This window comes from Ischnura elegans, chromosome 4 (genome assembly GCF_921293095.1).
Source record: "Ischnura elegans chromosome 4, ioIscEleg1.1, whole genome shotgun sequence".
Taxonomy (NCBI): Eukaryota; Metazoa; Arthropoda; class Insecta; order Odonata; family Coenagrionidae; genus Ischnura; species Ischnura elegans.
In genome coordinates this window covers 53,137,015-53,161,933 of record NC_060249.1, presented here as the reverse complement: position 1 = coordinate 53,161,933, position 24,919 = coordinate 53,137,015, and the positions used below count along the sequence as shown (strand labels likewise).

The 24,919-nt window shown below is 38.1% G+C and overlaps 1 protein-coding gene across 1 annotated transcript in view; it reads right to left on the bottom strand.

Annotated features, from left to right (window-relative positions):
• The window catches only part of LOC124157478 (ATP-binding cassette sub-family G member 1-like), a 105,322-nt gene that overhangs the window by 23,955 nt on the left and 56,448 nt on the right, over positions 1 to 24,919 (bottom strand). The window contains exon 2 of the mRNA XM_046532214.1: positions 7,942 to 8,059. Within this exon, the coding sequence (XP_046388170.1) occupies positions 7,942 to 8,059 (118 nt within the window). The remainder of the gene's footprint in view (positions 1 to 7,941; positions 8,060 to 24,919) is intronic.

Sequence of the window (24,919 nt, the reverse complement as noted above, 5' to 3'; positions counted from 1 at the left end):
GTGTTAAATGGGATAGATGAGAAAAGAACGTTGATGGACAAAATAAATCAAAGGAAAGGTAACTGGCCGGGACATTTGATGAGAGGGAGTGGAATTTTGAAAGTAGCTTTGGAGGGATCGATGAAAGGGGTCAGAAGAAGGGGAAGGAGAAGGCTGAAGTTCATTGACAACATAAAAATTGGAAGATATGGAGACTTCAAGGAGATGGCCGGAGACAGGAGAGAATGGAGACAGCATTGGCGCGGGGGACCTGCCGACGGGCAGAACACCACAAGATGATGATGATGAACGGTGAAAGTTTCAACCATAAATCTTAATATATACCGTGATAAGGAGAATGATACGTGTTTGTAGTAATTTATGTCCAAGCTTTCCTGAATGAAATGCCTTCGTGACTACCGCGGGTCACCTCGACAAAATCCATTTAGAACCCACTAGGCGAAGGAAAATGAAAGAAAAATAAATCCCTAGACGCAGTTTTCGCAACAAGAAGCCAAGGCCGAGGAAGCCGTCGCCGCCAGCGTTGGAAGGAAAGTGAAAAGGAGGCCTTGGGAGATGTAAGCGGACAGCTGGCGTGGACGTGAGGTCGAGGCTTCGAGTCGCCTGCTCTTGAAATGTTCAAAAGGAAGTTGCAAAGAGGCAGAGGTGATTAATACCCAGTTGACATGAGGTAATAGAGACTTCAATTCAAAGATAATTTCTCTCCTCACTCACTAGTGTGTCAGGGCTTTCTGACACGATATATCTATCTACGCATTCTCATAATAAATGAGCTCCGTTGCAAGGGAAATATTTTCGGGTAAAAGTTAAATATTGAATAAATTTCAGCGCGACTGTACTAATAAAATTACCGAGTCAGTAATTACTCATTATAGTTCTATTCCGGGATTTTTTTTATTCCGATAGAGCCGTACGTACGTGCATATATATATTTCTACCGCGTGCAGTAGCATTATAACAGCGGTAATAAAGTGATTACGAAGGTTCTATACTGCATAATAGGGTCAAAATAATCATAGCAAAGGTTTATCCTTTCTTGAAACACATACTTCCAGAACTGATAAAAAATGGCGATCAAGAGCAAATCAGAGATAAGGAAATGAACAGAATACGGGTTACTGAAATGATCCACTTAAGACCCATTGCCAATATATTCATATCTACATAAAGTCCACCGTTTCCTCCCGGGACAGGAAAGGTCAAAAGATATTCCTGCTGCTCTGACATTAATGCAACGGAATGACACCTGGGAAACTGACCATTATCGTTTAATTTCTCCACAATTCCCTATCCTTGAATACCTTATTCGTTTTCCGTCACGTCCATACATTGCCTCATCATTTTGTACTCTTAACAACCCATTTCTTCCTCCTTTAGAACATATACCCACAACTGTCTATGTCTATACCAGCCTCCCACACTATTCAATTCACTAACTTCGATTGGCCAAACTACTCGACTGAGTAATAAAATATCGGTAAAAAAAAGTTTCTGGTAAATATAAACTCTTATGATTAGGTACTTGACAAAAAATGACTATATCGTAATGAAATCATGAAATCCGAAATTTTAGAAGTCAGTCGCAGAGATGGGTAGATCCGGGGAACGTAGTGCAGCAAGCGCTCATTTCAGCTCTCATCTTAAAATAAATTTTAAAGATTCCTTGATTACAAAAAAGTTGGCATACCAAGTTTTACCGATTTTCACGTCTCTCCGAACTTGATGACATAGGCGGATTTAGAGGGGGGCAAGGGGACACGTGCCCCCCCAGACGCTTAAAAAACCGATGTTATTTTGAATACAAATGTTAATAATTTTTACATTTTAATACAAAATGTTATAAATATTTACATAATTAAAACTTTTATATTTAAATAATCAATATATTTCGTAGAGTAATTGTTGCATGTAGTTCTTAATCCCAAATATGAGAAAACAGTTTGCCTGTCAGGCTCTGGAGCCCCCCCCCCCCCAGAAAAAATCGTGGATCCGCCCTTGCTTCATGATCAGCTATGGCCAAGGAGCTTACTGGTCTATTTGGCTTTGACGATTTTATGCAACAATTTTTACGTGGAAACACCTTCATCGGGTTATTTTATGCAAAAAATAACGAGCGAGCATGATTTATACATTGTTTACAGTGTGCAATCATGACCTCAGTGGGCTACTCAGAAAGGCCATAATCGATGAAAAGAAAATACAACTCTTTAATGAGGTTTCAATGCCAATTTTCATCATTAAATACACCAATTCGGTTTAAAATTGACCAATAAACCGATAAAAATCATTTAAACGCTTTTGTGCCCATTTGGTTTGCACTTTTGGAGGCAAGGCGAAATTTTTCGAACAAAAAATATATTAAACGATTAGGAAAATAAAAATCTGCACTGGGAAGTGAAATTCTGCCCACTCGTCAAATATTTTCCCCAAAAACAATTCGCACCGATAAATTAGTCGAAAAAAGATGTACAATTAAAAAAACATTTCTACTAAATTACTAATAAATCCCACAGTGATACCTCACTCGGAACAAGTGATAAAATATCCTCATAAAACTATATATGATAATTATCGCGCTAGTATTTCGTGCTGTTTCCCCTTTTCTCAGGCACATTGACCATTCCGACGTGTACCATGATAATGACTTCCAGACCACGTCTTCACGCTTCAGCAAATACGGCTTTCTCATGACAACACCGGAAGATCTCAATCGCACCACGGTCTTTTCCTGTCTCATCAAGTACGCATGTCCTTCACATTGGAAGAACAATGTCATATTATTCAATTATGTATTGATTTATTTCGTTTAATATTTGCCCAACACATAAATAACTACAGGCGGAACCAAAAGTGTAATTACAAAATTTACAAATGAACTGGTCACAGCCACAAAATAATAACAATGAGAATTTAAAAAATACAATTATAATTAAATTTGTCGCGATAAATATAAACATTAATATAAATCTCTTCGCAGACAGATTCTTTGCTTCTTATAAAAAGTGGTCTTTCCTTATTTTTAAGTCCTGTTCGTTGAAATGCTTGATATATGTTGCACGAATTCTTTGCATTGGCGAGTTATCACAATAGTTGATTAAATGATCACATCCACCCTTGATATGTAAAAGGTAATTTTTAACCTACTATTAACTATTTTTATTTCTTTTAATAACTCATTGGATAGTACCTTATTGACGACAACATGAATAAATAGGAGATCGTTTATGCTTGTTCTATTTCGTAAGGGCTGGAAATTCGATTCTTATAACAATTCATTACAACAAACAAAATTGTCAAAAAGCGGATACACATAATATAATACAAAATATAAATATCTTAAAAATCCTTTTTGTGCGTAATCAAGAATTGAAAAAATTTTTTTTTATGGATTCCAAATAACCGATCCATATTTCAAATTACTTATTACATTAGAGTCGAACGACCCATCTCACATTCGACATATTTTGACATGCGGTTTGGGAAGCCAAATAACTTATTTGCAATCATTCAATTTTTGACTCGTAAACTACAATTTGCAATCAAAAAATATATCATTATCATGGTACATGGAACTTTAAATATGATTTTTCGTAATTCGTTTCGTAAGTCGTACAACGTAACAGTTCGTAATTCATATGTCGTACACAATTTGGACCCTATCAGATGGTAATTGCATTCAATTTTATTTTTCTCCGAGAAAAAGACAAATCAAAACATTTATCGAATTAAAAAAATAAATCATTTTCATGGAAAATGGAACTTAAAAATCTGAATTTCAGACAATTTTGTAATTTTTTCACCTTTACATATAATTTTATCGCGTGTAAACAGACAGTAAGGAATTTTAGGATTTTAAACGCCGATTCCGAAAATAATAATAATAATAATACGTCTTTATTGGGCGAGATTGGGACTAGAAAGTCCCATCTTCCATCTAACCCCTCGTCAAACAGTAAATATATGCAGTTAAATACATTGTCTAGTTGCTCATGAAATTAAATGCAGAGAAATTACATAAAAATAAGTAGAAGTTCCATTTTCAATCAACAATTAGCATTATAATTTAACAAAGTTACTATTGACCAAGTGTAAAAAGATGTTAGTGAACGTGGGAAAAACCTAAGGATATTGACTGTCGTCCTTATTGGAAAAAACCCACTGGGAAAAAACCCAAAATACGTAGCAATGAGAGCATTTTCTTACTAATGATCGATAAACTACACTTAAAAGTGAAGGCTCGTTTTTTATAATTAGAATGAAAATGTATTTACTTCATTTCTCGGGATAATCCCCGTCAAAACTAAAAGAAAAACAGGCATTAATGTCCATCCGCCTTCTATTCCAAACATCTTATTGAAATTTATTTCAATTATATTTTATCCCAAGTAAAATTAAATTTACTCGTACGTAAATTTTCGATTTGAAAGAAAGACTCGTACCACAAATTGTACATCCCTCCTACAGTAAGGAAATGTCGACATCTTCATTGGCTGTCGAAAATATCAGGATACATGAAATGGTGACTAGATAAAGAAATAGTTGTACTCCCCGCCCGAATGGTAGTGGGACATACGAACTCATCCCATTATTTCATTCCGTTTATTTTTAGTATCTTATGCATTAATAATTTGTCAATTATGGGAATCAAATGGAGAAAAACAGAGAAATTATTATAATAAAAATATTTCATAACAAATTTGAAGTTCCGACCAGTTTCAACACGTGTTCTGTTGCAACCAAGAGACGGTTTACGGCAATATCAAGGAATACGGTTGGGCATTCATCCTATAAAGCCTAAAATTCACAAAGAAACGTAAGTTGGCTCGATGACAAATGCCAAAATAGTGTACCTCTAACAGACCACTGACCTTGGACCCAATTTTTTATATTAATTTGCTGACAGTAGCTAGTGTTGCAAGAAGATTAACTTGAGTTTCCGATCCATTTGATCATAGAGGTGCATCAGTATTCCTATAAAAAAAAACTTCCTCAACTCCCCAACTCATTTCCCGAAGTCCTCTTTCCTATTACGTATCAAGGAACCTGTTCCTCAAATAATTTAGTTATTAATTGACCTTCCATCACCCACCAACAAGACACCGCGATAAAAGCGATGACTAGTAATCATTGTAATCAACATATGGACCAATAACCACAGTAGCAAACAAAACTAAAACTAACAGAGACCTGAAGCACACCCATCTAATTCTCACAAATTCCCCGAGGAAAATATACAGTGAAATGTCTTTGTAATAAAATCCTACGGACTGCCGAAATACGTTCGTTAAACTGAAATTTCGTTGTATGGGAAATAAGTTATACGGGAAATTTCGTTATACGGGACGGAAAATGATTTCGTTGAACTGAATATTTCGTTACACTGGCATTCGTTACGAAGACATTTCACTAAAGCCATGAATATCCGCATCTTGCCATCTTATATCAGCTTACGCGCTAACTATGGTGATTGAAGATAATCACCATAGAATGAATTGCATACGCTTTGAAATGGCACCAGCAAAAAACCAGTTATATTCATAAAACCACACTCAAAGCCTAAGATCGACCTTAAATAAGATCTTTGATAGCTAAAGACGCCAATTTTATTTGACTAATATCGCTCCATTTCCACCACAGTTCATCTTCGTCTTACTTAGTCTTCTATCATACGGCAATGATAAACTGGATAAAAATGTTCAGGGATTAAAATAGAGAACAATATCTCTATGCGCATAGACCTATCTCGCCACTGGACGAGATCAACGCCACTCAACTTTGTAATAAAGTCAACTAAGTGACTACTGCTTCATATGATAGAAATACAAAACCGATTCGAAAAAATCAAAAATATTTTAATCACCAATTTGATGATACAAGACACATTCCATTGCACTCCACGATTTAATTCCAAGAGAGTTGATACTTCCAGCTATTTCAAAGATACTTTCAAAGAAGATGCATGAAGTAAAGGCATCAATAATCTCAATAGAGTAAATCTCTTCCACCCCAGCCAAAAGTTATAGGAGTGAAAACGGTCACAGACAATTGAAAATTGTACTTAAATCAATTGCTTCAATATTTATAAAATACGAATATAATGTTAGAGCGTAGGTTTCCGCGGCGATGGTTTGATCTTTGCATTTCTCCAGGGTTTTCTTCCGCGTCAGATTGTTGGTTGACAACAGTTTCGCTGGCTATCCTGCCAGCGTCTTCAGGTCGAAGGTGTCGGCTGTTGGTTTCTGCCTCGCTTATATACTGTAGGCTGGATGGGAGCAGCACTGTGATTGGCTGTCTGACTGGGTGCTTCTCTCTGGTTGGCTCTCTCTTTGATCACTCTTTCCCAGGCGCTGTGAAGGAAGTATCCATCTTCTCTATTGAAATTCAAAGGTGTTTTTTGAATTTCTATTGCTTCCCTGTTTGTCTAGGGAAGTATCGGCACTCCTTAACTAAAAGTTTCTTCTCCTCAAATTTAATGTCATGGCCGGGTTCCGACCATGCATGTTCGGCGATGGCAGAGAGTTGAAACTGCTTGTTCTTGGTCGCCCTCTGATGTTCTTTAATCCTCACATGCATGGAGCGGCAAGTTTCCCCTATGTAGGATTTTCCACAGGAGCAGGGCACCTTGTATACCCCCTCATGCAGTTCTTGAGGAATGATATCCTTGGGCCCGGGGAGGAAGTCTCTTATCTTGGTCACACAGTTATATCTGGTGACCACGTCGTGCTTTTTTAATATTCTGGCGATCCTCTCTGACGTTCCAGCAATGAAAGGGATGGTGACGTATAGCTTCCTTGACGATTCTTCTTCTCCAACGTCATCACTCTGGTTTTCAATATACGCTCTGTTAATTAATGTACCCACTAGTGAGGCCTTCTGACTGGGATGATGGTGAGATGCTGCATTTAGGTATTGGTCGGTGTGCGTAAGCTTTCTGTAGACAGCATGGCCGAGTCTCCCGTTGTCTTTTTTGGTCACGAGGACATCCAGAAAATTTAATGACTGCTCCTTCTCCATATCCATAGTAAATTGGATTCCATGATGTTGTGAGTTCAGGTGCTGAAGGAACCCTTGTAATTCCTGTACACCATGCGGCCGGATGACGAACGTGTCGTCCACATATCTCAGCCACAACAGCCAACAACACAAGAGAGAGCCAACCAGAGAGAAGCACCCAGTCAGACAGCCAATCACAGTGCTGCTCCCATCCAGCCTACAGTATATAAGCGAGGCAGAAACCAACAGCAGACACCTTCGACCTGAAGACGCTGGCAGGATAGCCAGCGAAATGGTGTCAACCAACAATCTGACGCGGAAGAAAACCCTGGAGAAATACGAATATAATTTTTATGAAAGTTGAAATGACGCAATTGCATTCATTCATTCATTCATGCATGCCACTGATAGCCACGCACCTAAGCACATAAATATTATATACAGGAATGCATAATGAGATGAATTTAGCCCTTAAAATATCTACCAATCATGTCAGTTCCATGCCCAGAAACAATTAGCCCGATATAAAGGACATTTATCAAGACGTAATAAAAATATATCAACGTCCGTTTCCCGTCTGATCCCACGGACCACTGGCGATTAACAACAGGTGCTTGAAACACCCAAGGATAGCGAATTGGAGATTTCATTTAACCGGTTTCAAGGATTTACTTCTGTTAGCCAGCACCTAAAATACGATAAGAATAACCTTCCTCTTTCATACGCTTGCGAAAGAAGAGAGGGAACAAAACCGACTCCTATTTGCATCTATTGATGGTTTTTATTGTCCATTTACCTCCATTGTAAAATATAGTGAAAGCTACTTTCCTAAACTTCAATGTCACATTTGCCTATCACCAAAGGTCAAGTAATATCGCGGAAAAAAACGGAAGAAGTCTACGCTCGCATCATTGAAATTTAAGGAATGTGAGAAACCAATGTGTTTACCTGAATCCGGTGAGTACATTCAGCAAGGTGGTCTTCCCGGCTCCAGAAGGACCCATTATGGCGGTGAGCTCACCACTTTGGAAACGTCCATTCAGATTCCTTAGCAAGAATTTTTTCCCTGCAAATTAGAAGAAGAAGTATTAATGAAAACTGATACAGAGGGGCACTTTCAGAGAACATGACTTCGTTTGCAAAAGATTTGATAACTGGGATTTGTAATTTAAGGCACTACAGATAAAGGAAAGGTATTGTTAATTAAATAAGCCCTCTTATTACGCCGTTTATCTTAGGCGATGATAAAGATATCGATGGATAATGAGAAATAACGAGCGTGAGAAGAATTTTCATTCCACGTAATGCATTCAATTCAAATGCAATCACATTTAGGCAGACTTTTCTATGAAAGCGGAGTCTTTGGAGAATTATCAAACAACTTTATCAAAGGAATGAAGAGAGGTATGGTATTTTGAGGAGGCGATCGACAGCTGAGGTCATTTGCGCCGTAAGGGAAGGGTGGAGAGAAACTCGGCGTCGGCATTAGCCTGATCTTAACGATAGGAGCCAAGGGGACTACGGCTTAACGTCCCATCCGACGGACGGAGTGTTGCGCTTGAAATGTACTCCACACAATATTCAAGCAGGGATCAGGCAGTTTCTGAAAATTCTCTGCTACCGCCGGGATTTGAATCTAGGACAACGGCGTAGGAAGCCAACGCTTGTGCCACCTATCCCTGATTGTAAAGAGTATATCCGAAGAAAACAAAGGAAATCAAGTAAAGTGCTACAATGGAACACTAAAGACAAAAATGCCCAAGCAATTCGGCGGCTCTAGAACGAGATGAAATTTTTATTTAATCCTCCGAAATGAGAGTGATAGAACTTTAGGCGTCAAGCACAATGACTAGCAAAATTAAATGCACGGACGCTAAACAAAAATTCGGCAGAAATAATTTCGACTTTCGATACTTTCCAGGAGTGTTTTGGAAACGGCATGTACCCTTACTCGCATGAAAAGAACACGCAATGCAAATCAAGTGAAATTCACGAAATTGGACGAGGCGTGCTTCACGGAAGTTCCCTGAATTTTCGCTCTGACATGATACTTGATATTGTTCCCAATTTGGGAAGGAAAACTACCAGGTAGCACATCGAAATGAAGGGAGTTACAAAGAGTGGAGAATTATTTTTATCTCGCATCGGAGGCGTTCCGAATCTTTCTGCACGCTCCAAGGCGTTAATTTTACGATCAGCGGCCCAGAAACTTGATGTCGTAACGCACATTTAGACTGCTCCATATATAGGCTGGCATTAACAGTGGTTTTGCAAGAAGAGTGGGACTCGCTGACCCACGGAAAAATCTGTTCATCGAAATCTATACTTTCAAATGGATACAAAAGTGAGGTGATTCATGAGGATTGCCAAATTGTCACGAACATTAAGGGTATATCTTTTTTCCCCGTTAGGGATGTTCACCTCCTTATGCTTTTTTTTTGCTGAGCACGTGGTTTCGTTTCATCTACAATTGAGTGCACATACTTTCTGCGCCACCAGCATGGTAGATTGGAGACGCTGATGGCATGGTATCGTCAATTATCATATCATAAGCTGGGCAAAAGAATTAAATAACAACTCAGGACCTCGAGGTTATTCCGATATAAAATTCACAAAGCGCGAGTGCTTCTTCTCACATACCGCGACAAACACACGAGTTTCTCTTAGCATTCTATTTCGATGACACGAAAAATAACTAGATTGTCCAGAGGAGTTTCCTATTCATTACTTTACAGCGCTTGATGGAGTGATTTCGAAACAAATATTACAGAAAATCTCCACAGTTCCCAACCTTTTCTATTTAGCTAAACAGACCGAAAAAAATTGAACGAATTAACTTGACGACGCAAAGCCCTTCATTATAAAAATTATTCCTTCCTAAACTAATAACTCCTAAGAAATCTCGAGAACGATGATTTATTATTACTATATTTGCATCGATGGAAGGACCATATAACTAAGGTTACGAAAGATATAATAGACGTTTCCACGAATCAAGATAATTAACGTGATTTATCTTCTGTCAATCCTAGGTGTCTATATGGGTTAAAGTAAATTTTGGCCAAACTTCGTTATTTAGAAGGTCTGAAACATAATTTCACACCGGTTGGACAGGTGTTAGAGATAATCAAAAGAAACTACGGCGTTAGATGAACTGTTTGGATGATATTTTAAATGATGACAGAGCCTTGACGAGACGATTGAGAAACTTGGGGAGGAGGGCAGACGACACAATATCCTTCATAAAGAGCGTCCATTTGAAAAGGAATTTCCGTCATCTGTTTATAGTTTAATGACGCGTTCACATTCCTCGCCTACTAGCTGGGTGCGACGGCTCTGAGGTCATGTTTTCGAATACCCAAAGATCACTAAATTATGGAGAAATTTCGTTGAACACAGAAGCCGGACGTAAGAAAACTAGTCAGGACTATAGCTATCATGCAAACTCAGGCTCGACTTTACAAATATTTACACGTTCCTTCAAGGATTTCCATGAAAATATTCAAGCAATCTTCAGAAAGAACCTGGCATAAAAACTCCTCAGGTGAAACTGCATCGAGCATAAAAATTAAGTTTAACAGTACGTTTTAACATAAAATCAAAACTTTTAATACCCCACAATCTTGAAATAATTTAATAATTTTAAATATTCCCTCGAGTTTAGGAATAACTTGTCACAATAAGATTCATTAGGTGGGGTTCTACAGACTTAATCATCGGGAAAGCCAACACAAACCTCACCTCCTTAACACACTACTTTACCAGCATTCAACCAAGTCCGGCCCCACCTTCCGATATCATAAGAAGGGAAACGATGACAATTGCCATGAAATCCACCAGGACGAGTCACTAGCCATCATAAATAACTTGAGAGATTTTTCAGCCGATGGCTATTTTGCCATTTTCAACTCACCCGATAAGTCCTTATTGATAATACAAATAAAACCCAATGAACAATTCCAATTTGCCCAGGATTAAAGTATTTCCACATATTAACTTCTAATTAATTTATTTATTCATGCATTCATTAAAATAATTTTGTTTTTAATTTATAACTGAATTTTTTCCTTTTATTTTACTACATTATAAACATTGTTTTTACCTTTTACTCTGTATATGTATCATCATTATGCACTAATTTTCATTCCAAGCACTGATCAAGGTGAAACCGTTGACAAAATTTGCATATGAAATTTAAAAACACTGATTACAACTTTAAGTAGGTAACAATAAAAACATACTTGTGTTAAGTCAAAAAATTGTATGAAAAAGAAATGCAGGAATTAGATAAGTAGGTACTCATTTTTAATATGGAATCCTACCTTTGAAAATATTTACGCGCGCTGTGAATAATCTCCCACTTTCTTCATCGTGTTATTTACATTTCAGCTCCAGAAAATAAGCTGTATTTTTCACGGCGGCGTGAGGCATTTAACTCAAGGGTTTGAACAAATAAAATACTGACTATGACTAGAAAACGGACTTATGTGCGATGAAAGGATCTAACTCAAGGTTTTTCACGAAGGAGCTCAAGAAAAATCCTTTATAAAGAAGAGAGACCTTTATCGCAAGGCCAGGAATGGAATAGTAAAAAATAAATTATGCCAGGGACTAATATAATACAGCACGGCCATCCATGGATGGACTTGGACACGGACATCCATAGACTTGGGCATGGAAGTAATGACATGCTTCACCCTTGCCACAAAAACTCCCGATTCTGTCAAAATTACCATAGTAATCGTTTCCTGGTGGCATATAAATGGAGTAATATAAATGAATTATCAAGGTCACAAATCATGTTTCATTCCATTCTATCTATTAAATGAGTGATCTTGAAAACTTTCCCAGTCATGTGAATTTCTAAAATTTTATTTAAGATAACCAGCCCTTAAACATACAAATTTCAAATGGGAAACTAAATAAACTTCAGCACTCGGTCGGGTATTGAGTTGTCCTATTTCGAATCCGATGGTGTTTTCTTCAGAAAATCTTTCGATAAGGTTAATATTATAATTAAATGTCGGTTGTGATTATTCATTTGGATACGGCGAGTACATAAAATCAGGCAAATTTTTCAGGGGATAATGGACATAATACTTGCAAAGCGAAATTTCAAAATAGAGGGAGTTAAATCGGTTACCTGCATGGTATCGCACGTTTTATCGTGTCAATGAATTGAAGCCACGAACTACCAAACGGCATAAGTCTACTAGGAAAAAATTGCAATGAACAAGTTGTTTTTCCTTGGGGCTACTAGAGCTGTTGCTTTGATTTTTCCTTCCAAAGAAGAGGTTATTATTGAGGTCATGGTTTAGGTTTGAAAGATGAACAGAAAAAAGGGATTGCAGCGAAGTTTGATGATCTTGCACTGTTTTTTTCATTAGGTCTCTTGAATAGGTCAACTCTATTTTTGCTGAATTGATTGTATAAAACTATTAAACTCAAAATTAAGGCATTACCATATAGATTATCCATCTTTCTTACGAGTGGCTATTAAATTTTGGGTAAGTCGATCAAGAACGTAAATAGCATTTCACAATGTAAAAATAACGCCGAAAAAACTTTTTTTTACATATTCTGAAAGTAAAAATTGCCGTCACCAGATGAGTATGGCGAGGATACTTTTCCTAGCCGAATGAAAAATATTTATCAACATAAGCCTGGTGATATTATCAATATTACTGATTATTTACAACTTCCAAAAAAAAGCTCAACTCGTCCCCTAACATTTCTCAGCCGCAAAACGACCTATGAAATATATAATATCATAAAATAACGTACATCACAGAGTAATCATGGAGTACTCAGTGGTATATGAATATATTATGCACCGAACGCAAAGTTTAGTGCTAAATTCAATGGACAAATTGCCTAAATTCCTATCACCACAAAGTTGGGGTAGGAATCTCAGACAATTTTGAGACGCTTATAATTCCTTATACGTGCCAGAGACGAGAAAAAATATATTTAATAGTATAAAAAAGTAGGTAACTATGTTAGATCAAGGTTAATTTATTTGGATGTTATCCAGTTTTGAATCCACGATCCACAGTTGAATATCTTTAACCGACAGTTATTTATCTTTAATCGACATGGAGGAAGGGTGAAGATTTGGGAACAAATTTCCTCCTTAAGCATTAAAAATCCTATCCCTTGGAACCCACAGATCTCCAGATAACCTGCTTTTCTATAGAAAAGGAAACGACCTCAACTGTCCATAAACTCGAATTAAAAATTGCCGCACATCCGAGACACCTTAAGGATGCCTGAGAATTTCTTCGCTGGAAATAAATCTACTCAAGAATCTAAGATGACAACAAACGGATAACACACATGGCCTTGGCATGCTCAGTAGACAGGACCCAAAGAGCAAACTCTGAAATTTACTGGGTCAGTGTATTTTTCAGTGCTTCATAACATTTTCAATATCTCAAATAGAAAACGATACGAATCAATGTAAGCATATCAAATACAAAATGTGGTCGTTCACTCTGAACCGAAATCATAATTTTCATAAAGAAATGACGCAGAAGGAAAGAAAAGACAATTGACGACGACAAAAGTTTCTGTCTTCAGCAATTTTCACATAACGTTAGAATGAAAAACAAAAGTTGACGCCCACTTTTCATGAGCTTGAGACGTCGGTGGAGTTTTGGTTCATTAACTCGTTCGTAAAGACCAGATCCATGAAAGAAATAATTCGCTCAATAGTATCAACAAAAAGCGACCCACGTGAGACGGATGCAAGAAGCCGAAGAGTAGCGGAGAAGCGACGAGCCGCTCGGAAAGACTTAGTGACGTCATTAACTTATCCATAAATAAGTAATATAAACTCTATGAACTTATCCACGAGAGGATTTAGCCCGTCGGATTTTTTGCCTCGAACAGCTCAAGACGTTGGATACGGACTTAAAAATTGGAAAATACAGGTCACTAATTGTTTCAAACGCAACCTCAATCCACAAATATGAAAAATTGATGACGAGGCCATTCAACTGCTATAAGAAGAAAACGGGGATTTCTAGGTAAAATAATATTCCAGAACCAAAATCAGATATTTACATCGGATATTTGGTACAACAGGTGTGGGTAATAATTCGAATACCACACGAATTCTAGGGCGGAATCCCAAGACTCAAGAGAAAAAGTAGGCGCTGAATGGCTTCTGAGGAGCGGAGGCTAATCCCATACCATTAAGTGCCACACGAAGAGCCTTACGTACCCTGGGTAAAAAATTTCATTTTTTTCATTAATCTTACTCTGACAGAGAGCCTCCACAATTTAGTGAATTCGGCGTATTATATATAGATGAGGTGCGTTTTTTTTAAGTGTTATATTATTAGTCTAAGAAAAAAAACTTTACTCAAGAAGATTAAATAACCAACACGTTTCCCAGTCGAACATTCATATTTACTTTTCTCATGTACTTGGGGGGAGAGTACACACATTTCCCAGAAACTGCCGCTGCATGATGGGAGAGATTTTACTCCTAATTGGTCTGACAATAATACTTCATTCAAATGACATCCTCATAACGCTGGTTTAGAAGACAGCTTTCGGTTTTCACTATGAAAATCTTTTGAAAAATATTTCCTCTCCTTTATGATCCAAACTTGGATCTTCCGCGAGGTTAACTATTATCCTATACAAAGGAATCATGTTTTTAATATTTTAAATTTTTTTAAACTATTGCCTTCCGGAATTTAGGTATCCTAGTGGGTTGGGCGCTTGGCTCTTCAATGAAAGGTCTCAGTTTCAAATCCCAATGGAAGACATCAAACTTCAATGTAAATCCTCACTAAGCGTGGTGAATCAGAAAAAGGAACTGCCCCCAAACCTGAATGTGTGTTATTGACATTCCTTTGGCTTAGTCCAGGGCGAGCTCTACAACAATTAATCCGAGCAAGCCATTAGGTTGACACTACGAGTGAGTCCCTCGTTGCCACTTAGGGAGATAAAAGAGTGGAAATTAACATGTCTCCCCTCCCACACATCCATCGCAATATCTCCACCACTTAAGGATTGACACCCTCCACAGTTCTGGTTGTGAAGCCGGTTTACCAGGATTTTGGAGATTTTTTTGATACACAACAATTCTAAGGACACCGAGTCCCATACTTCACCTTCTCGTCCAGCATCAGCGATGAACCCCACGTGAAATGAAAATTCACTCCTTTCCGTCTCCGCCAAATCGTTTGCATATGTATTTTTTAATTCTACTCTTTTACTGCGCGCGCGCGACTCGCTCACCTTGGGTCTCACTTCACCTTGATAGGGGAGATGAAAGCGAGACTTCCTAGATATGAATATCCTCTCGCCATCACCTTGAACCCAGGAAGGGAGCTCCAGAAAACAAATAAGGCTGTGGTTGCGATGGTCCATACACCCATTAAATTTTTAGCTATCACTGATAGCTGTCGTGACATCCACAATCACCCAAAATTAAGTAGAGCTTGCGAATAGAAGACAGTAGGTATTAGTTGATTTGCTGACCTCACCGGTTGCGGGTTCGAATCCCGCAAAGGTAAGAAAATTACCCACCCCGGGCATGTTTATGTGTACAGGCACGTAGCCAAGGGGAGGAGGCTTTGGGTGCATCAGCAACTGTGGAGGGTGTCAATCCTTAAGTGGTGGAGATATTGCGATGGATGTGTGGGAGGGGAGACATGTCAATTTCCACTCTTTTATCTCCTTAAGTGGCAATGAGGGACCCCTCGAAATTTTCTCCGTGATGTGGCGACTACCAACGATGCATCTGCTGAGAAGACGATTAGCCCACGGGTAACTATTCACTGATTCTCCATTTTTTTATCATAGTTGTATTTCATAATGTCTGCCAATAGCCACAAAACCAATCAGTATATACAAGAATTGCCATGAGAAAAAATTCCCCTGGACCGGGAATCGAACCAATGCGCAGACCACTACGCTATCCATGTTCTTTAATTCCCATGGCAATTATACCGAGGCTCATGGCACTAGGGCTCTTCGCTTTTTTTCTCTTGGCATTTCTTGTATATTTCACCGCCGTTCACGCGGCAGGGTTAGAAATATTACACCAATCAGTATAGTTCAGGGGCATTATTTTCTGACATTCCACTGTTAACTGTTGTTAAATTTCAAAATGCCTACCGATCAGTAACGATGGATTTACATTCAGCATTATGAAAACGAAATATGTAGCTAATTGAATGAAATTAATGGTTTTCCAATGTTTGTGAATTAAGAACATAACATCAATAAAACCAAACCCGCAGACCTCCCAAACACCCGAATGTTGGCCCAGATTATGAAATACGACGTGATTGGTTTCGGCTGTTTGGTGTCAATAAATTATAAAATAAGTATTAGTATCTGATGGTCAACGACTCAATCCTGAGAGTTAAAAGGTTGCTCCCCAAATAAATTCATACTGATGAAGTCTTCAAGGATTACCTTCGAGATACCAAAGAAAATCCTTAGAACTTACTCAACTTCCGGAAAAGAAGACATTATTACTTAAATGAGAAGAAAAAAGGAATTCAGTGTAACATACAGGTGTTAGCTAACCATGCTTCGCGTAGAATTCTAGCAAATGTAAGTCGAGCTATCTCCTACTAGGCCTGTTGTTCTTAATACGTCCATGTATAATTATTCGAAGGAGAGTGTGTCCACAAAAATACTTAGTGACTATAAAAATGCTTAATAGCAACTGATCCTTACTAAGCCACATGAAAATGGCACAAATGTTACCGTATTTTCGATGCGTGAGCATGTGCGCATAGAAAGAAAGAGTGGGTAGAGTCGGGATGGCATTAGTGAAAAGAAATGTAAAACTCTTCACTGACTATTCAGGCGCAAAGCTGCACTCTTTGTACTTTTGTCACAAAGGGCCTTTTTCTAAAAGGAAAAAAAATTGGGATGGGAATAAAAGGAATTCCGTGTTTCAAAAAACGAGGTACCTAATCAAACTGACGAGAGACCGAGCAGACTTTCACGGAAGTCCTGCCATAGAAATCAGTTGCCGGACTTCGTTCTTTGCTAAATCTTCAAAGGACATGAACAGCCGCAAAGTAATGTAATTCGTAGATACTTGATAAGCACATGCTGATATATGACTATTTCATCAACACAATTTCTAGCCCAAGAGCAGGACTTAAAAAAATAGGTTCGCAGTTAGAAAGAGGGCAGAAAGTTAAGTAGGTAATTACAATTTAGTTAGGGTGAGTTGAAATCGTAGATATTTGGACCATACGTAAAATATTGGAAGATGAGACCGGTAGATGTCTAAGCCCATGTCTAAGTTAAGCTATAAAGAATTTGATCCTCCCCAACAGTCCTAAAATGAATGTCACCGAACCAACACCTAACCAACCTCAATTTATATACGGCCCAATCGTCGCCCGCGTATCAAACTGTAACAACAAGTAACAAATTTGCAAGATAAGGAATCAAATAGCATGGTCGAGGAGTTTAAAAACTTTGGCTGTACGGATGCAACTAATGGCATATTTTTACAGGTGTCCTCCTTTTTTCAAGAAAATAATGTAAAGTTTTTAAGAACTGATGACATAATTAAATGTCACTGGAGCGCTTCTCATTTTCGGTCAACAGAAATGAATGGCACGTATAAAATTACAGAAAGCAAAATGAGTATGGCACACAGAAGAGGCTCCAAGGTAAACCCCCTCATAAATAAATTATCTCGTCTAAATATGCTTATCCACTAGACTGCAATCCCGTTTATCCGCTTTTAAAAACTGAAATTAACTCTGAGAGCTAACATAAATATTTTTACGCCATAAAGTCTACAATTTACATGCATGAAGTCGATATTCGAACTGTGTTCGAACCACAACTGAAAAAAGGGACATGCGCTCACCTTTTCTGCTGCTATCACAACTGCTTCGGACATAAATCAAACTTGACTTGCAAAATAGTTCTTATCAGGAGTTAAAATAGAATAATAAGTTTGTTGAGTGAATAAACAGTAACGATTACCGTTATCACCGGATATCTACGCGCGGCGCATTACTAGCTTATGATTAGGAATGGGTCACGGCCTACGATTTTTTTTGTTGACGAAGGCTTCACGGTGAAAGAGATAAAAAGACCCATGAAACCAGTGGTACACCTCAGAGTGATTGAATCATTTCCTGAATGACTGCGAGGTGCGCTATAGGTGCGATTTTCCTTGAGCAAAGGGGCCGCGCTCATGAAAAAAACGATAATCCATTACCGGCTTTTTCCCGTTCGCTTTCACTACATAGCATGAGACGAACCACCAAGGTAAAAAAAGGACTTGCCCTTGTGACTACCAATGCAAGATGATATTTATGAGTTCCTTCTGGGAACTTTTAATGATCAATACAAACACCAAGAGCTTAGCAAGACCGAAACAAAAACGAGGTCCAATAGCCGGAGATTTTTTTAAAGCTCATTTCCTTTGAGAAAATGAGATGTTACTGAGCAGCAACGAGACATTTCAAATAATTTTCACACACTTGAGGAATTTTTTGGTATTGTTTAGTGAACATTAATAGTCAAACCGCCACCACAACTGCATTTTATATGATTCTTACATGGTAAATATAATGTAATATAATGAAAAGTAAAAAAAACTTTGTAAAACGACATAAATTTATTACAGTACGACCAGTAATAAAGTAAGTATTTTACTCTGTGTTACGACCTAGGTTTCGAAGTGGCCAGGGTCGGAGAAAGAGGTGGGGGAAGTGAAACCACGGGGGCGGTGTTTTCTCTCCCGTGTAGTTTCCCCTCAAATGTGAGATGTATAAAATTTCAATATAAGTTTTTTGCGAGTACTCCGTAACCAAAAGGGACCGGTCAAGAGGAAGGTATGCGTTCTCTTAAAATTTAATACACTCCGGTATTACCACTGAATAAACCGACGCGACGTCTATTTTCCTATTTCGACAAAAATATCTCAAATAAAATTAAAAGTACATGAAAAGAGTGGGAGCATGATCAGAGAAATGCCATTTTGCCACCAAGAAGGCGATGATGCCAAGGTTAGGTAATACAATTGGACATATAGAAACCCAAACTCCAGAAAAACCCCATAATCGCACGTACATTATAAAAGGAAGATCCGCAGACGCAGGTCAAGGCAGTAAAGCAGACAGCTTAAATCGGTACAAGGAATGCAAGCATACGTGAAGGATTTAGTGGTTTACATCGATTTAATATATACCGTCCGCAAAAATCCTTGTAATCCTGTCCAAAAAACCTCGATAGTCTTAACATCTCACCAGCTTTGGACACCGGAGTGGAAGCGGAAGGTCCATTTATCAAGGATTTTCAGAGTCGTCCTTAACTCTTATAAGTAGGGGGGATAGATTTTTTCTTGAAATAGGGGAAGGTTGCGGAGTTTGGGCCATTTTTTCTTTAATAAATATTTTATTCAATTAACATGCAACTTAATCTTGTAGACTCTTCTACATTTATCTAATATATCTAAAACAATTTAATTTCCCGCAAACCGCCACAACAGGCGTATGGCGGGAGGTACAAAGGCTCCCGCAATATATAAAAAATAGAAAAAATAGAAAGGGAGATGAGTGTACCGTGTCCCGCCTAGGATTTATTAGAGTCCTTTATTATTCGAGGGGAAATGAATTCAGGAATTCATTTCCCCTAGGACTATACCTATCCGTTGGAAAAAATATCTCTCATAATTTATTGTTGACGTCGAAACTAGATTTATGCTTTAATTTAATTAATTAATGAACTAGTAATTTATTTTCGGGTACATATGATCTAAAAAAAAGCGATATAATTCAAACGGTTCAATTTGAAAAAAGCTGAAAGTTTAATTTGAAAATAAAGTTAAGTGCAACGATCAGATGCCTAAGTTGAATCGGAAGAGGAAAACTTCGTAAAAAAAAACTTTGGTAACAGCAATATCATAATAAATAGATTCCATAAATATCTTTAAGCAACAATTTTACTACGCCAAATGCTAATACCAATTCTCATAATTATTATTATAATTATTATAATAAAATTGGTAATAGCAATATCATAATAAATAGATGCGATGAATATTTTTAAGCAACGATTATATTGCGCAAAATGCTGATATCAATTCTAGTTAAAATAGCATTGGCAGAAATGTGATTGATGCATTGTCTTAATTGCACACCGGGCCTGAAAGCATAACTCATTGTATATACGCCTAATATCTATTTTTTCGCTTCCAATCTCGCCCCAATAAATGCTCAGAGAGCAATCCTCAAATGAGTATGGGTGGAGAAGGGAAATGAGGACCCAGGGCTGGTTCGTAGGGTTAAAACCGATTAACACGATGGCGATCCCGAGAACTCTTCACGCACGCACGTCTATAAGCCGGGAAAGCACCGATTCTTTTTACATCTGAAGGCATCTAATTGCAATTATAGTCATGAAATAGATCATGAAAACTAATGTTAGATTCAGAATATTTAGAGGCATTCAGGAAAATGAACAATAAGATGAAAATTAAAACCTCTGAAAAATCTTTAGAGCACCATTATGGAAACAATTAATTTATTGTGGATATCCCGTCTATTAGCCGGGAAAGCACCGATTCTTTCTACATCTAAAGGCATCTAATTGTAATTATAGTCAAGGAATAGATCATGAAAACTAATTTTAGATTCACTTTTTTTCGCGGCATGCCGCACAAAAGTCAAATTTTGATCCTCAGCGAAATCCGGATGAGAACTCGAACGCCCACTCGCGAGCGCTGTGAATGCGAGCCAAGGGCTTCCGGTGAGGTGACTGGACTCTGGGGCAATCGCGAGACCTTGGCCCACCATCACGGCCACTGGCTTCACAGCATCGCTCGCTTCGCCCGCACGACCCAAGACGGCGGGGTCCATTAGCCCACTCTCCCTCCTCTTATCCCGTGCCGATCCAAGCGAAACGGCGAAGATAAAAAAAGCACGCACAAAACGAGGAAGCTTTCTCCAGCGTTTCGCGTTAATGGAACACTTAGCTTCCGCGTGCAGCGAGGGAGTAGACGGCGACCTAACGCCGATGGCCCAGGTGTGCTATCTGCTCGCCGTAAATGTCGTCCACGTGGGTCCGCGACGACGCTGAAAGTCACTCAGCGGAGGGAAATCTCGCAGCTGCGTCAAGCGGAGGATAGCCACGGATATGACGCAAGATGCTGCCCCCCTGCTTGGTGACGCATAGTACGCGACATGAGTTTCTAGACTGACCACGGACGCAAAAGTTTCCAACCGTTTACAGGTGTTTAATTGTTCCTCCGAAAATAGTGATTTAAATGATTGCCCGGAACAAAAGCAGAGAAGTACTCAAATGCCCAACTTCAAATACTCTGACTGATACACCAAGCCAGTAAAGAACTCACTTTGTAAAAGATACATTCATATATTACACTCTTTCTTTCGACGTATAAGTAAAATATTGGGATATTTCCATGTAGATACGTTCGATAACATATTCATACTTTAGGGGCACCGAATCACCCTCGCAATGCTTTAGTGTCGTCAAAATGGATAATACGAGTAAATTCGTTTTCACCAGCACCTACAAGGTGGATATGCTCCTCCGGTGGCGGTGGATGGTTTTCATCATGGCCGCACGGAAAAAAATTGTAAGAACTATCGAATTCTGATGAAATTTATCAAACCTTTCGGTTCATATGGCACATTGAAAAATTCAGTAACGATTGGTAATTGTTACCGAACTGGCCACAGCAGTTCGATAAAAACTACCAAAATCAAAAGGATTATAAAACCGACGTAGCGTGCACATAAGAAAGATTTTCCACCCAGAAAAAAATTTTCTGACTAAAAATCATAAAATTAAGAGTAAAACGTAAGTTCCTGCTAAAGAAATACAAAAAAAGTCGAGAAAAAATACACCTGCACGAAGCATTGAACGTCGGCCCCCCGCGTGGTAGGAACGGACTCTACGGAAACAACTACGCTAAATCGGTTGCCATAATAATAGCTCACACAAACGTCTTAATAAATTATTATTGTAAATAATTAACCTTTGTTTTGAAATGTGAATAAGGTGTGACTACAGTTTTCCTTTATAAGCTTAAAAGGAATAATTGATGCACACAATTGCATTAAGTAGGTACTCCTTGTCAATATCTAGCGCAGATGCGCCAGAAAACTTTATTTGGAGACTTTTCACATCGATGTAGAGATGGCTTTAATGTGCTGGGTGATATCCTTAGCATGGATTGGGTCTAGAATGACGTCTTTTATCACATGTTATTAAACATGATCGTGAATGATTATACCTTAGGAATACCTCTAATTAAAATTTTAATGGGTATAAATACACAAACATCTCCCTACAGCTTTAATATTCATGATAATACGCTATTCAACCATTGTCTTTGATGCACCAGCTTACGGATAACATTGCAATTTAAAGCAGAAGTAAACAGAAAAATGAACGTAAACAAAATTAAAACGTTATCGACATCCTATCTTTTATGTAAGGCCTGTTTAAGAATCTTTCAACCGCAAATGTGTATTGGTAAAAACAAAAGAGGAACGGCAGACTGTTCGATAGATGACGAAACACTTAGTAAATTCTATCAAACCAAATTTGCATTACAATGTAGAGTTTGGTAATTTTTTCCAAGCAAGCAAGCACCTTCGTAAAATTGATCATAACTTCGATAAAAGTTACCAAACTCTGAATCGTATTGAATTAATTCAGTTACTTTTACCAAACTCTTTCGTACAATTGAATAAACTATGAAATATCAAAATGTTTGATGAAATATATCAAGAGCGTTTGGTAAAATGAATCAAGTGCTTAATAATTTACATCAAAGTTTAAGCATATTTAACAAAAATACTCCCTATTATACCAGTTAGATAGTTTTAATAAAATATTTTTTCCGTGCGGCGCTGATGAAAACGGCCTAAGCCAGAAAACCGTAACCCAAATACCACGGTTAAATAAGGTTGGACAACTTATCTTAAATCATAACTTAATTGGCCTCATAATTTAACATGCTGGCCTAATCATGGCAATCATCGAAGGATGAGTATAAAGGAAGTCTCAGAAGAGATACATGAAACAGGTGATTGAGATATGAAGCATAATAAGTATATTAGAGGGATCACATTAGTTGAAAGGAGAATTAAGTGATGCAGGCTAATCTTTGAGGCTGCGTCAAACTTAACCCAGGATTTTTGACTTATTGGGAGTAAAACGATGAGTGAGGCGTCAAGTTTTACCGCAGAATTTTTCATAACGCACCAAAAATACACGGACACAAGTACTGTCTGCACATATATTAGGGAATTTCGCAGGGGTAAGTACGTGAGCCACCAAAATTCTCGATCTCAGGAGAGAGCTAGTAACACAAAACATTCAAGATTGAATGAAATTCTCCATTAGGAAACTATTTCACAACTTTAGGTGCGCACCAAATTATATCGCAACTCCGACAGAAATCCAAACACAAGGTACGAAAATGAGTATGTATTCGAGTTGCATCCTGGAAAGATAATTGATCGGGGAAAAATAAACGGCAAGGAGTCAACACTCATAGAAAATGAAGCAAGAGATCTTGAAGGATGACGAAAGACTGGGTATGAGTGCCATTACATTCGGGTACGATACCAGTATTCTACACTACATCATTCATTTCTAGGTAAAAAAGGCATTTTTATAGTGTGTGTGGAATAACATCGCTGACAGCCAAAAAATTTAACCTTAGTAAAGACAACAGATGAAATTTATGACCATCTATTTTAGGGTTAGTCAATGCGTGATGCTAGGACAGAGGTAACATTATGGAAAATGACTACTCGCGGCTTCCATTTTGAGGGATAAGATTTATGGGTGACAGGTAGAGCAAACAATAGTTTTGCGCAAGCAATGGAAATAAGATGACATACACATACTGAAAAATTCAAAATGACCAGCACGGGGAATGCATGAAGAAACCTTCAGTGAGATGGCGATGTGTTTTGAGGCGGAATAAAAGGAATGAGGGAAAATAACGGGGAGCATTTTACAGAACAATAGTTCACTAAAGAATACGAGGGAGGAAAGCATTAGTGGTGAAGATCTCTTGCGAAACGCTAAGGTCAAATTACGAGACGAAAGTCACGCGTAACATCAGCCAAGAAATATGAGGAAATTGGGAGGCAAGAAAAAAATCTTCGTGATGGCCACAAGTCTATTACGGCTGAATCTGACCGTCTCCATCCAGACATTGACATATTCCAGCTCACAATGAGGTAAGGTATACAATTCCTATCCGAGATCTCAATTGAAAAACTAACTCAGACAAAATAAGCGTAGAAATGGTCTTGTGAAGCACCATGCGATAGAAAACAGGCTGGTTTGGTCATGTCATGAGACACGGCAATTACGAGGGAAGCATTAGGGAGTAAAAAATAGGCTACGTCAACTCTAAAACAACACAATTCAATTCAGCGAAGTTTTGATAGCAACCACTTCCTCTGCACATACAATCTCGAAACAATCAAAGCTATCACATGAAAATTTTCCCATTAATTATTATTAATATTTTAAGTATTACTCCTAAGTAATAACCATTTTAGATTTAAAAAGTCTCATAGCAACAGCTATAGTAGCCTCATAAATATCATGTATAACTCTTCAATCCAATTATTTAAGGAAATAACCACGGACCAACCAGCCTTTACGCAGTCACCCACAAATGCACTAACCGTGCAAAAATTCCTCAGAGGAAAGATCATTTTCCGGAGATCCGGGTTCGAATCCTAGGCTAAGCTATGTCAATTTCGCACTGCATATTTGTCCCAAATACAAGCCAAATGGACTAGTTTCGCTTTGAAAATCATGGCTTCAATTGAAAGAGAGGCCCCAAAAAGAAGAACACAAGACATGCAATGGGGAAAATCAAGACGAATTCGAGAATGAAGTACTATAGATACTACGTAAAGGG